This window comes from Mesoplodon bidens, assembly GCF_964165515.1.
Source record: "Mesoplodon bidens genome assembly, contig: HAP1_SCAFFOLD_211, whole genome shotgun sequence".
Taxonomy (NCBI): domain Eukaryota; kingdom Metazoa; phylum Chordata; class Mammalia; order Artiodactyla; family Ziphiidae; genus Mesoplodon; species Mesoplodon bidens.
Genome location: NW_027672297.1, coordinates 825707 through 840489, shown reverse-complemented (window position 1 = coordinate 840489; position 14783 = coordinate 825707). Strand labels below are relative to the sequence as shown.

The following is a 14783-nucleotide window of genomic DNA, read 5'->3' as shown; positions in this document are numbered from 1 at the left end:
TCTTTCACAGAAAGTCAGAGTGCTTTTCAAAGGGCTGCTTCTACACTTGGCCCTGGGACAGGTGAGTCTGTGCACAGGCCCTTTAAGAGCTGTTCCTCAGTTCACCACAGCCCTGTGGGTCTCATGGGATGTGGCTTGTTGGTCTTCAAAGTCAGATGTTTTGAGGGTCTATCTCTCAGGTGCCAGCCTTAAAATTTGAAGTGCCCAATGTGGGGTCCATACCCTTCACCTCTCAGGAAGAAGCTCCAGGTTTTGAGTTCCTTCCTAATTGTGTGTCTCCACAGCAAGGATGGGGTTCATGGCAAAATTGTGTCTCAGCCTTTCCTACCTGTTTTGATGTGGTTTCCCTCTGGTTTTCCTGATGTGAAGGGGTTGCTCCACCATCTTTTAGTTTTCTTCAGAGGAAATTTTTCCATATGTAGCTGTAGCTTTGGTGTGTTTGTGGGAGGAGGTGGGTTCAGGATCTTCCTATGTTGCCATCTTGAACTGGAACCTATTTAATATGTTTTAAATTTTGGTTTTCAGTCGTTCAGTTTGTTACTAGTATATGGAAATATGATCAATGTTGTGTATTAATGTTTATGTATTGATTTTATATTCTGAGATCCTGCTAAAGCAAGCTATTATAATTTATTATGAGTCTACTTATACCTTCCTTGGAATTTTCTATGTAGACAATTATGTCATCTGTAAAGAATGACAGTTATATTTCTTCTTTTCTAATATGTATGCCTCTTTTTTCCTTTTCTTGCTGTACTACACTAACTAGAATCTAAAGTACTAAGTTGAAAACTAAGATAAGAGTGGACCTTCTAACCTTGTTTTTGAACTCAGGGAAAAGCATTCATTCTTTCACCATTTCATGTGATGTTAGAAGTAGGTTTTTTGTAGAGGTTCTTTATTAGGTTGAGGTAGTGACCTTCTATTCCTAGTTTCCTGAGCACTTTTAATATGAATGGGCGTTGAATCTCGTTCAGTGCCTGTTCTGTGTTAATTGGTGTAACAGTACGTGTTTCCTCTTTAGACTCAATCTGGTAGATTACATTGATGAGTTTTTACCATTGAACAAGGCTTGCATCCCTGGAATAAACTCCACTTGGTCATAGTCTGTTATTCATGTGGATGCTGATGGTAGGTATTCTTGTGGATTCCTTCTAGTAGGGTAAATTCTGGTTCCCCCAAAACGTCCGTGTTTAACCCCTCCTATGACAATATGTGCACGTTACCTTGTATGGAAAAATGGACTTTGCAGCTGTGACTAAGTAAAAAATCTTGAGATGAAGAGATTATCCTAAATTTTCTGGGTGGGCTATATATAAACACAAAGAGCTGTGTAGGAGGGACACAGGAAGAGTCAGAGTTGGAGAGACCATGTGATGAGGGAAGCAGAGATTAAAGTGATGCACTTTGAAGATGGAAGAAGGGACTAATTTCAAGGAATGCAGGCAGCCTCTAGAAGACAGAAAGGGAGAGGAAACAGATTCTCCTGTAGGGCTTCAAAAGGAACAAGCCCTGAGACACCTTGACTAATATCAGACTACTAAGCTGCAAAAACTTTCTTTCACAAAGGGTCAAGGAGGGCTGGGAGCACACATGTGCTGCCCACCTGGACAGAGGGGGACTTGTGAGGCTTACCTACAGATTCTGTGGAGGTGGAGAGACATGAGCCCCTTTCTTCTCCAAGCTCTTTGCAGGGTCCAGCAGAGAGTCATGCCACCTGTGGAAGCCTGCGGCCCCAGTTTTGCATGCTGGTGGTGTAGGGGTCATGTTCAGGGAATCTCTGTTGTCCTAACACCTGCCTGGGTCCTGGGGAAGGAATCAGAAGTCAGAAGCAGGAGAAGAGCCTTTGGCCAGCAGGGAAGGGGGGGTGAGGCCCAGGGCAGGTCCATAAAAGATCAGAGCATCTCAGTGCTTTAGGAGGAAGGGGCTTCAGAGGTGGGCCAGCACAGGCTGTGACAGAGGCTAAGCGGACTGGGAGGGGAGGCACTTCTGGGAGACAGCGGGGGTCTACCCCCTGCCCCTCATTGTTTGCTCATCTCACTCTAATGAGGGGGTCATTTCCCCTGCTCTGATGATTCGAAGCCTCTGCCGACACCCACAGGACGGTGACTGAGGCCTCCACACTCCTCAGCATGGATCCCAGCTCCCACTCAGATCTGGGGCCACAGACACCTCTCCCACCCCCTGCCGCCCCTGTGAGCAAGCTGTTCTTGTGAAACGTGGTCATAGTTTGTTAGGAGGACCTGTTTCCTATGGGGATACAAACCAGTGTTGATACCAGTACACACACACGTCCAGCCATGGGTGCAAAGGGAAGGGACAGTAGCTCTGGGGTGTCTTTGCAGACCCGGAGGCCCCGGACGCCAGTCCCCACGGCCACAGCCACATGGGTCCTCCTCCCTCAGTTGAACGAGATGCTGCTGCACAGAGATCCCACAAGTTCCACAAAGGGGCCCGACTGTCCTTTCCCTTATACACACCTTTAACGGGTGCCCCATGAATCTCCCCACACCCATTCCCCTTGTTGCATCCTCATTGGGATGAAGAGGTAGCTGCCTCCACCACTCTCCACATTGCAATAATCCCAGTGGAACTAGAGGATGCTCCCGCGACGATGAGGCAGACAGTCCCGTCCCCATGGCCAAGACTTTTCGTCTCTGGTCAGGCCACCCACACAGGAAACCCTGGATGAGCGGAGGGTCATCCCAGTGCCGTCGTCTGGCCACTTCAGGAAAGCAGAGAGAAGCTCCATAATGACAAGGGCTGTCTCCAGGCTCCATCCTAGAAACTGGTGAGTGTCCAGAGGGCTGAAAGGCACAAGAGCAGCTCTGCCTCCCCAGAAGGTTCAGGGATGCAGAAGACGGTACAGATGCCCCAGAAGGGCCCTAGCCAAGCAGGCGTTAGAGAAGGGGCTGATGAGGGGGTCCCTGGGGAAAGTGAGAGCTGTGCGTTCCCAGGGGCAGCCTGAGGAGTCCTTGTCTATGTGGAGGAAAGGTGTGGCCACCTGTAGACCCAGAGCTCCTGTGACCTCCCTCATCCTTCCTTCCTCTCAGGATCGCTCTCTGTGGAGCAGCTCAACACCAACAAGATGACAGTGGCCTGAGAGCATTTCCCACGAAAACGATCTTTGTTCACAATTTACATACATCACTCCAAAGGTCCTCCTCCCACACCCACCTCCCTAACCCCCCCACAATCCCGCTCCCCCTCCCCACCCTGGTGGTCCTGCCCCCCTCCCTTCCCCCCACATCATCCAGGATCAGCACTGGGAGGAGGAGGAGCCCCTAGGCTCCCCAGGGGGCTGCCCTGGGGCCTCGCCCTGGAGGGCCGGCCCAGCTGTTCCCTACTGGCTGCAGTGCTTCTTCCTCCTCTTCCCACGCTTCTTTGTGTCAAACGGGTCACGCTTTCTCTTTCTCAGCTGTGAGGGGCGAGCCAGCCCCAGAGCCAAGGCTGGCCTCCCAGAGACGCCGAGGCCGGCCTCCCAGAGACGCCGAGGCCAGCCCCGGGGATGGGCAGCTTCTCAGCAGCGGCTGGGCGTCCACACAGAGCCCGCTTCCTCGACTTGGGAGCGGCTGGTGGAGCTGGGCTGAGGCCTCTTCTCTGAGAGGAGGGGGACTGGGGAGCACTCTGGGCCCCCCAACCTCCAGAGGAAGCCAGGGCTGAGACATGTGCAGGACTGAGGGACATCCCGAAAGGCACCAGTATATGCTGAGAGTCTACGATGAAGACGCTTTGGAGCACCTCCTCGTTCTCACTGGACCCGTCCCTGGGCACTCGGGCCTCCCAAAGAGGAGAGGCCTTTCTGAGAACAGACGCATCCCTGGATCTCAGTAGAGGGCCAGTGCGCCTTTGACCCTGGGGAGGGGAGAGCCGTACGGGCCGGAATATAGAGAACTCCTGACGTCCTCCAGAGGGAACAAAGACTTTGGGCCTGCACAGGGCAGTATCTGTTTGGATGAGCCTATGAAGAGCCTCAGAATCAATCTCTGGTGGGCAGGCTTCATCACTGACCCCTAGATGGGGGTCTTGGTCGTGCCTCTGGGCACCTTGGCCGGCGTCGGACTCAGAAGGACTTGAGGCCATTCCGGGTGCACTGTGACTCGGGGCTGCCCGCACACTGTCGTCCTCTTTCAAGGCCAGGAGTCGTTTCTGCACCAGCTGGTAGGAGGGAGGAGGACAGTGACGGCTCCACACACACGTGTGAGAGGAGGAGCACTGGGCAGTGGGACAATGGCCCTGGGTGGGAGGAGGGGACGGGCGACCCCAGGACTCGAATCCAAATACAGACACTGTGGCAGTCCTGCCATCCTCCTGCAACTGATTCCGAGCTTTGTGACCTTCCCTCCCCTCCCGGCTCCCCATCCTCTCCTTCCTTTCACCCTGCACTGCACCCACCCCAGAACGGGCCCTTCCCCATGCCAGGTGTCCCAGGCAGGGGAGGGATGGACAGTGCTATGTGGCCCTCCTGTTCTGGGGCCCTACCTCTCCCCTGTTCACTGGGGTCCCTCTGTGCCCTGGTCTTCCTGAGTGTCCCTTGTGTCCCCTGTTCTACCGGGGATCCCTCCCTCCTCTGGCTCCCCTGGGTCATCTGGGTTCCCCTGTCCCCTGGATCACCTGGGGTCCCCCTCCCGTGGGGTCCCCTGGCTCCCTGAGTGTCCCTCTCCCTCCCCTGTCTCACTTCTTCGGGGGTGAGCCCTTCCTCCTGCTCCAGCTCCTTCTCTAGGGCCAAGAGATCCAGCTGTGGGTCTGGGGAAAGCAAATCTGCCAGGAATCCAGGGTGAATGACTGCCTCCACCTAGAACAGAAAGAAGAGGCTGTGAGCATCCTCGGCCAGGAGTGGCCTGTGAGACAAGAAGGCCAGGAGGGAAAGTGAAAAGCAGAGACCCACCCCACTCTCCTCCACAAGGCGGGGATGGTTAGCGTGCACACACACACACACGCAAACATGCACATACACAGTCACACACAAAAGAGCACATATACAGAGGCACAAACACAGACACAAAGGCATACACACAGATAGACACAAACATGTACACACAAACATCTGCGTAAACCTCCCCTAACACCAGGCTCAGGAACAAGGAGCTGAGCTTAAGTCCCAACGGCCTGAGCAGAACCCAGATCTTGGGTGCTGAGAGTTCCATGCCCTGGCATCTTGCAGACCCCAGTCTCCAGGCCTAGCCTACTTTGGTGACAAAGTCCTCCTGGGAACACAGCTTGTCGATATAGCTTAAGAGATCCGGGTCCGAGTAGGTGCCGTCCTCTTCCTGCTGCAGCTCATTTCCGTCCTCTCCCCATTCTGCATCTGAGTCGCCTGTGGCTGAGTGGACGGGCCCCACCAGCGCCTCCATGATGTCCATATACTCCCTCACAGCCTCAGGTGGAAAGTCCTCGGGTGCCTTGGGCTCCGGGGGTCGCTGGGACCCGTGTGGCTTCGGGCGGGAGGGCTGGGCCCTGGGGCCGGACATCCTGGGAGCACAGGCTGCGGCAGAGCAGGAGGAAGGGAAGGAAGGTGAGGGGCTCCCGGTCCACCTCCTGACCACCGAGCGCACGCTGGTGAGGGCACTGTTGGGGGACATTGATGTGGGTGTGGGGGGGTCAGGACCACCTGGAGCTTCATGCACAGTTGGAGGGGGGAGGTAAGGGGGCATCTAAGAGAGTCACATATAAGGAAGTGGGGAACCTCCAATTTTCCAGGGGTGTCCCCATCAAGCCCACTTCTTAGGCAGACTTTGTGTGCAGTCCTTTGACAGGGAGGCGTGAGAGAAGTTACAAGATTGACCAAGTCAATACCCCGTAGTAACAAAGGGCATCTGAGACCCCACCCCCACCCCCCGCCTCGGTGGCTGTTTTGCTTGAAAGACCAATGCCCCTGTCTTGAAGGAAAATGATCCACATGGGAAGAGTGGCCAACCCTGGGCCCCTGTTACCTGTGCGTTCAACTCCAGTGGGAACCTGGCTGGCCGGCTGAAGGCCCACTTTCGGGGCTGGGGGCCCCCGAGGATCCAGCTTCGGTGGGGCTGGAGGAGGCAGGCCCTGCGCGCACTGCATCCACCGCAACTGCTGGATCTGCATCTCCTCCTCTGCCTCAAATTGCATGAACCTGGGGTGTGACGGAGGCACAGGCCATCCTGAGAAAATGGCCTGGGTTCTGGAGCCCAACAAAGGCAGCCAAGAATGAGGGATTGGGAGAGGATGTGCCTTGGGGCTGTCAAGGCCCTGTGAGGTGCTGTCCACAGCAGAGAGCTGCTCCTGGAACTGATACAAGATCTGGGACCCTTCCTGCCTCACCAGCACTGGAGAGCATTCAACAGCATAGAGCCAGGTCGCTGCATTGAACCAGGTCAACGGGACACGTGGCTGACCCAGGGGGCACCCTCCCCATGCCCCCCATCCAGAGCCACATGAAGGGCTGACAGCCAGAGGCTGGAACAGGCATGTGTTCCCCACAGGGGTCCTTGCCCAAATCCAGGACCCTGGGTTGGGACTGAGAGTTCTGGAACGTAGACCTGGAGACAGGGCTCAGGAGAGGCTGGACGATGTGGATGCTGAGCTTAGAGGACAGGCCTTCCTTTCCTCTGAGAGGTGCTTGTTTGTTTGGTTTTGTTTCTTAAACCAAGGGGATTACCGTGGAGCAAACACTGGAAGGGCCAGAGACCCTTGGGCTGATGACAGCTGGCTTCCCCAGCCTCTTGAGGGATGCCAGGGTACCCACTCAGGCCACTTTTCGTGAGGAGAGGGGGTCCCAAATCTATGTCAGTGGCCGCCAGCCAGCCACCACTAAGGAAGCAGCAGGCTGGCGGGTGGAGCTCTTTCCCCAGCCCAGCCCATATGGCCGGAGTTGGACCCCTACTGGACTCACAGCTTCACCCTGCCCCGTCCTGAGACCTTCATGTGAGGGCAAGGGTAGGTCAAACTCGGGGGAGGGCAGAGCTCGTGGTGGAGGAAGGACAGAAGACCCAAACTCTCAAGGTGAGGGAGGGGTTTCTGGAGGACTGTAGGGCCTCTGGGCTGTGGGCCCCCCGTTCCGAGCGACAACCCTTCTCCTTTGTCCTCTCTGATGAGCACCCCCACGGCCAGACCCTGCCCTCACCCACTCGCCTCACCCTCCACGCAGCCCCTGGGCCCAGGACGCTGACTCACTTTTGCGCCATCTCGTAGTAGATCATCCGGTCAGAGTTGCTAATGTGCTGCCATTCCTGCACGGCCCTGCACAGTCCCTCCTCCAGTGTCATGGTGGGCTTCAGGCGGGCCAGGGATCGAAGCGCTGGGCTGTAAGCACTCGGGGTCAGTCTCTGTGCCCAGCCCAGCCCCCACCTGCCTGACCCCACCCACCAATGTGGACCACACATCACTCAACACAGCATGACTGAGCAACAGGAGAGTGAGAGGCAGGTGTCTGGGAGAGCAGAGACAAGCCTTCCCGGCTACGGCTGTCACCGCCTCACACTCACTCGAGGATGACCATCCACTCCCAGGCTAGAGCTGGGACACTGTGCCTTGGGGAGCTCTTTTCCTCTTCAAGGCTGCCTTTTCATAATAAAAATCACCATCATCAATGAGGCGTGGCATGTGCCAGGCAATCTGCTCACACTTCATAGATTAGCCCAAGGAGTCTTCTGCACGGTCCTCTGAAGGTGAAGTGTGATTGTCCCCTTTTTACAAGGGACCGCAGGTTTAGGATGGAAATGCCTGCCAGGCTCACAACTCTAGTGGGAGAGAGCCCATGCCCTTAGGAGAGCTCTCCCATCACCCTGTTCCTAGTGGAATTCTCCACATCAACAAAGTCGAGGCGTGCATGAAGCGCTCTCCTGGGCCCCGCGCTCCTCCCCCTTCTCCGAAGTGACCTCCCCCGGCCACGTACACTCAAGTGCTGTATGAAAGGAGACGTCAGCACAGGAGAGTGTGGCATCCACTCCTTGGCTCCTCAACTTACACCACGACCCTCTCTGACTGCAAGTCTTCAGGCCGTATTACCAGGAGAATCATGGAAGAGCAAGCTGGCTAGACTCACAGGGGGGTGGGGTCAGTTGAGATAAGGCACATTTCAGTCATGATGTCATGGACTAGCAGGCTCGCCCGTATGACTGACAGTGTGCCTTTTCGTGGCGTGGACATCGCCTTCACACCTTGCTTCCAGTATCCCTAGAAACCTAACCTGCGAGTCCATCCCCAGTTCCTCTTTATCTAAGAGCTCCGATAAGCTCATGACCCCCTGAGCGTTCACTCACATGAGAAAGCAGGAAAGAGCTTCTGCATCAGGACTCTGGGGAAGGTGTCTCCGGGCCAGTGGCTTGAGGCGCTGCCACCGTCGGAAGTTACTGTACACGCTCTGGTGGTTAGAGCAGTCCTCCTGCGAGGCATAGGGCTGGTTGGTGTCCAGGCTGCCCTCCCTGGAAGTGCCATGTGGCCATGGCCCAGAGTTCACTGGGCGACTGTTAGGGGCCATCTGGGCAGCTGGTGGTGGAGCTTGAGGAGGAAAGCCTGGGGTCCAGCCTCCCTTGCCAGCCTGAGTAACTCCAACAGCTGGAGCAGTCACAATGGTCTCCATCGCAGGGGTTGCTAAGAATATGGGTGCAGGACATGCAGCACTCCCGCTGAGGGCCCCTGGAGCGCTCCAGTTGAGGGGGCCCTGAGGAACGATAAAGGTCTGAGTCTGGGGGGCCTGCACTGGCCTCCCTTGTGACCTGACTTGGACAGTGAAGTTGCAAGCCCCAGGGGCACTGGGGCCACAGCCACCATTAGCCACCAAAGGCATCCTGGGGAAAGCTGGCAGCCGCAGGCTGCTGCCAGGAGGGAATGCGGGGGTGATGAGAGGTGGCAGGTGCTGCTCCCAGGGTGGCCAGTGCTGGGCGCCAGGAATGGGTGGAGGAAAGGACACTGCCATGAAAGTAGACAAGGAGGCACCGGGGTTCATGGTGACATCCGTTCCCAGCACTGCAGATGCTGTTGAGGCAAAGGAAAGGAGTGAATGGAGGAGGAGAATGGGCAAGTGGGACTGAGGCTTTCTGCGGCATCAGAGTGTAAATCTCCACAGATGAGAGACTCTTGGACAAGGGAAACTGCAGCGTGCAAATGTCTTCAAGTGATTTTCATGCCCTGACCTCCAGTTGAGAATTATTCCACTGGTGACCCCACGCCCATCCACCAAGCTCCCTGACCCCTGCCTGCCGAGAAGAAATTGCCTCAGCAAGCACTCACTTGGAGAGCCTCCCTAAGGCACACCCTGGCACCTAAGCCTCACAGGCTGTCTCCCAAGACCTGGAGCTGTGTGGACATCTGCTCTGTGAGAAATGCCCCTCAGCCGGCGTACTAGCAGGTGGGGCCTTCTGCAAGGTAAGTTCTAGGCCCCCAAAGGCCCTTTGTGGACAGGCACTGTGTAAAATATTAGGGCCCCACCTCCTCCTCAGTCCTCCTTTTCCTGATGCTCAGTATAAATCCCCTCTTTCTTTCCTAGCCTCACAAAACAAAACAAAATGCTGGAAAATATCTCTAATGGAATCCTGATACAAACCCATGACACTGGCCCAGAAAGCACCTGCATCTCCGAACAACCCACAGCAGATACGTAACATGGGCCAGGTCCTGCCACCCCTTCCCCAGTGCCCAGAGTCACTGTCATCAGTCAGGAGTTCTGTTCCTAGGGGCTTGGGGTGGTCTGAGAAGTAGGCGCGTGTCCCTTAGATTCTGTCATTTCACAGCCAGTGATGGCTGCAGAGGATTAAACAAGGGCCAGGGAATTGTCATGTTACATTGGTCGTGGGAGTATAGACTGCCTGTGGTCCTTCCCCTTCCAGCTCCCAATAACGGAGAGACAATCTGAGATGCAGGCATAAGCCAGATGCCATGGCGATCAAGTTGTCTGAAACACATCCCTGTTCAGGAGAACAAGGTACACACCACGGTGCACCTAACTCACCAGAACAGATGTCATAGGACGTTTAATAGTAACACAGAAGATCATCTTCCTGATCCTGGGCTACACTCCTTCCCCCTTTAAAAGAGGAAGCAGCCTTCATAGACATTCCACCCGAAACAACCCCACTCCACATCTGTTCCCTGTCCATGAAGGAGTGACCTGAAATAGGAACAAACTCTTCCTCTCAAGGCAGCCTGAGGGTCCACCATGAGATACTGGACAAGATGAAGTAGGTCTGAAGTACTGCCATTCCACAAAAGGAAGAACAATTCAGAGCAACTCAGGAACCTGAGCCCTCTCTTGGCTGAAGTTACTCGTAATGGTTGCCCATCCCCTGTTGAATCCAAGGCAACAGTTACCTGAACTGACAAGTGAGCTCTGGGCTGGGAGGAGTGGACGAGGTGTGGGCTGCGGCAGTTAGAGTAACCCCCTGCCTAGCTCTCGGAGAGGACACTTCACTGCAGGTGTGGCCACACACAGCCCCATTGAATAGTTTTCTCACCAAGACCATCTCTCCCCACGGCCCCCTGAGATACAGTATGCTCCTGTTCAAACCCCTTTGAAAGATATGGTGAGGCAAGCTTCAGGTGCCTCAGGAACACAATACAGCTCTAGGCTTTCCTCATGACCCTCCCTGTGTCACCACCAGGACATCACACACATCCTTACACACACGTTTCAAAGTGGCTTGTCTCCCTTCTAGAAAGAATCAGACTGTCTGCTGCCATCCTTTCTCCATAGCCAGGGCAATTCCTCTGGATCCACCTCCAACGACCCCTCCTCCCCAGGGCAGTCTCAGGTTTCTTCAGGCTCCCCAGTCTCCCCAGGTGAAATGTCCTTGTGCGTCCAGTGCTCTCTTCTCCCTCTACTTCAGTCCAACTAGGTGCCCACAGTTAAGTGTAACATATGAACCTGCAGGATGTGAGGATGGCAGGGTCTCTGAGAACACACCCCCAGCCTATAGGCTTACCTCCTATTGAAGCCATCCTGCAGGCTTGGGCACGGACTACTGCTGCCTGGTAGCCTCAATGAGAAAAGTCAAGACCAGGAGCCAGAGAGCGACCTGCTTCAGCAAACGCTCGGGATCCAAGTCAACGAGGGACACGTTTGAAAGTAAACAGGAAAATGCTGGCTGAACCGTTCTGCGGTGGGGGAGGGCCAGAGGGCACGTGGGTCGGGGTGGCGTGCGCTGGGGGGACATTCCACGAGGGCTCTGGCAGGTAGGCAAGAACCGGAAGTTCCTTCCACCTCCCACAGTGGCAACACAATTGGCGTGTGCCTCTTTAGGCAGTTTATAAACTGTTGTTTTGATTCACGGCACCGAGGTTGAGCATGACAGTCCCTTCCTTTCACGTCTTTATCCATCAACCTAGGTTTTTTTTTTTTTTTTTTTTTTTTGCGGTACGCGGGCCTCTCACTGTTGTGGCCTCTCCCGTTGCGGAGCACAGGCTCCGGGCGCGCAGGCTCAGCGGCCATGGCTCACGGTCCCAGCTGCTCCGCGGCATGGGGGATCTTCCCAGACCGGGGCACGAACCCGTGTCCCCTGCATCGGCAGGCGGACTCTCAACCACTGCGCCACCAGGGAAGCCCTGGAGCTTTTATAATGAAGGAAAACTTATATGATTTGCAACCAATAACTTCATACTAGAGGAATGGTGAGGCAAAATATTGTACCCAGGCACTCGAGAAAGGCAGGCTTCCTTGTTGCTTCCTCCCTTTGTTCAGTCATTCAACCAATTATTTACAAGATTCTCACTCATAATTCTGATACAGTATTTGAAGGACTCTTCTCAAGGCCACTGATACAAAAATTGCACTGTGCAAAAATTAGCCAGTCCCAATACTGCAATCACTTTTGTAATACTTCAAAATCCTACACCCCACAGACAGAGATAATCAAATTAGCCCAAATGTAACTTGGGAAGACCAGTCACAGAAGGGAGTATCTAAAAGTCCTTTGGATCATGATCTCTGACTATTCCTGCACAGAAGGTGGGGGCGGGCATTGACTACTGAGAAAAAACATCTCTGGACATGCATCACAAGCCTCAGAAGACAGTTCATCTTCCACTCAATCACGAAACATTAAAGAAACGAAGAGATACCATGTTTGTGTCTTGTGGAGTTTTCAAGTCTGCACTTGGAGGCGCTTAGTGCTGTTACATGTGAGGGGTCTTCAGAGGCATCCTGTTGAGTGAGAAATGCTCTAATCTTGCATTTGACCAGAAAGCGGATCTGATGATTGAAGTTTCTTTGGGAAGTATTACAAAGTCAGGTCAGTAAGTTGATCCCGCTACTATTTTTGTTGTTGTTGTTTTATTGTCAACTGAAATTCTGCAAGATATTATAAAAAAGGAGGGAGGGAAAATAAAATTGTTCCCATACTACCTGTTGAAATTGGCCCAGATTGTCAACTCTTTCTCAAAATTATTTTTTAAAAAAACCCAAAACCGTACAAAGGAAACACCTGTGAACACGGAGAAAAAATATTCTAGTAGAGTAAATGCGTTGGAAAAACTCTAGGAACGGAGTCAGGAGACAGTATCTTAAGAGTGTTTCCCAGGTCTGAAATTCTTTGCTAGCATTGTTCTTTAACGGAAACTTCAGGTGTGCTAGGAAAAAGGACCTACTGTTTTTTGAAAGGCATTAACAAGAACCAAGGAACGGCAGTCCAAAGGGCATGAAAGTACTTGCCCCAATTTGAGGCTACTGTGCTTACAGCGGAGCTCTCCAGAACTCTTTGTAGCTAAGTGCATGGGTTTCACGAGTGCAATATAAAACTCACGAGTGCACATTTCACAAGAGTTGGTTTTAAGAAGAGACCGTCACGAAGGTTCCCAGCGAGGAGCGTCGCCAGAGAAGTTCCGCAGCTTGCCCGACCCTCCATTTCTGTCCTCTCCTGCAGAGACCTCCTAGGCCCGCGCACCCCGCGCCTGCACGCCCGCGCATGCCTGTGCACGCCCACTGGGGCGGGTCTCTCGGGCACGCGGACCGCCGTCCTCCAACAGCTCCCGGCGTCTGCTGGGGCAGTTTGCTCCGGAAGACAGGAGCGCATGCGCGAGCGCGGAGGGTGGGGCCCCAATGGCTGTCCGGCGGGGGAGGGGCCTGCCATGGCGGCCTGTAGAGTCAATTCTAGGAATCCTGAGGTAAGGGGTACGGGGACTTTTCACCCCTCAGGTGTCACCGCTCTGCACTGTTGTTCACCCTGTGGGTTATTTGTGCCCTTGTCCATGTAAGGAGACTCCCCACAATGTGGATTCACGCCCCCATAGAGCTCGATTCCCTTGAGATGTTTACCCCAGGATTATCGGCACCACTGGGGAGCCGGCTGCATGAAGGGTTCAGTGATTGCGGGGCCTACAGTGGGGGCTAAATAGTGTGTGCGAGCTATTAAACAGGTGCCGTTCTAGTCTGCGCGTTGTGAAGAGTACAAAAGCTAGAGGGAAGTTCTTGCGAGTTGAAAACCCTCATCTGGTTCCGAAGGTGTAGCTCAGGTGATTGGAAAATGAGTGAAGATGGAAGGAACACACTCATCGTTTCACTAGTGTCTTCCTTCTTATCATAAAAACATCAGTCAACACTTAGGTTCAAACTGCATTCTTTTGTCAGTGATGCGAGCAACTTTGCTGAATGTGGTAATAAACATGTATTTGTAGTCTGGTGTCAAATCATGACTGATTTGCAAGCATAGATGGGGTCTGTACATACTTAATTGGTTGGTGGGAATCTGATAGGTAGTCAAATGTGTGGGTTGGTTTTGTCCGTGGATATTTGTGTTTGAAGGGAGGTCATGCCTGTGTTTTTGTGAGAGTGTGTAAGAGTGAGCGTTGTATTTGGAGGGTGTTGAGATGTGACGCAGGCATACTCAAGGAGTTGGTGGTTAGGTGTTTGTAATTTGGTGTTTGGGGAAAATGTTTACATGTGTTTTTTTCACCCCTGAATTTGGGGATTTGTGTGTGTGTAATGGTGGATTTGGAAGGATTATCTGCATATGCGTAAGGGCCATGTCAGGAAAAGTAGTGGTGTATATTACTTTGGGTGTCCAGTGTGTTAATTTTGTATATTTGGGGAATGTAGGCTGATCATTTGTGTATTCAGGGCATGTTGTATGGTTATGGGGTGTTTGTGGGTGTGCATTTTCAGGAGCTGTGTATGTATATTTGGATGTGTAGAGGGCAAGTCTGTGACTATTTTATGGGGCTGGTGGATGTTGAATGTGTAGGTATGTTGTGTTTGTATGATCCTGTATTCTGCAAGATGGCAGAGTTCATTCTGTGTGAGAGGTTGGGAATATGGGGTTATGTATACGCCAGTAGTATGGTACTGTATGTGTATTTGGAACAAAGGGCGTATAGGGTGACATTATTGTCTATTTGTAGTGTACTGGGTAATCGTGGTTCTATTTGGGACTTGTGGAGAGTTGTGTGTTAAATGAGTTTGTGTGTGTATTCAAGGGGCATGGCCACTTGGAGGAATATTTGCTGAGGCTGTGCATTTGTAATTTTCAGTAGGAGCCTCTTAGGCTTATGTATTTTGGGAAGTGAGTATATGTGTATCTGATAGAGAGGTGGGGTTCTATGTTTCTACAGGGAAGATGGACAATTGCATTTGTATGTATTAGAAATATGTGATACGGGTATTTGTTAGTACTTGCATATGTGTGAGCTGGCTCCTGATAGCTAGGGATAATTTGATATATGGAAGTTGTTTCATAAATGGTTTGCTGGAGATATTTCCATGTATCTTATTTGTGTATTCTAATCCGTGTGCGTGTCCATCATCAGGTGCATGCATTATCAGAGTTTGTTCATAAGGTATGGAGTTGTTAGGAGTATTCAAAGTGTATTTCTTTGGAGAACGC

At 52.9% G+C, this 14783-nt stretch overlaps 1 protein-coding gene across 1 annotated transcript; it reads right to left on the bottom strand.

Moving 5' to 3' along the window:
• Window positions 1-3414: 3414 nt before the first annotated feature.
• On the bottom strand, window positions 3415-12977 carry LOC308610387 (NUT family member 2G-like; the record flags this gene model as incomplete). Its single annotated transcript, XM_081259541.1, has 7 exons — window positions 3415-4158; window positions 4679-4795; window positions 5190-5366; window positions 5983-6106; window positions 7147-7275; window positions 8235-8949; window positions 12746-12977. The coding sequence occupies 7 exons, from the start codon at window positions 12975-12977 to the stop codon at window positions 3415-3417; spliced, it is 2238 nt and encodes a 745-aa protein (XP_081115667.1).
• Between the last annotated feature and the right edge of the window lie 1806 nt (window positions 12978-14783).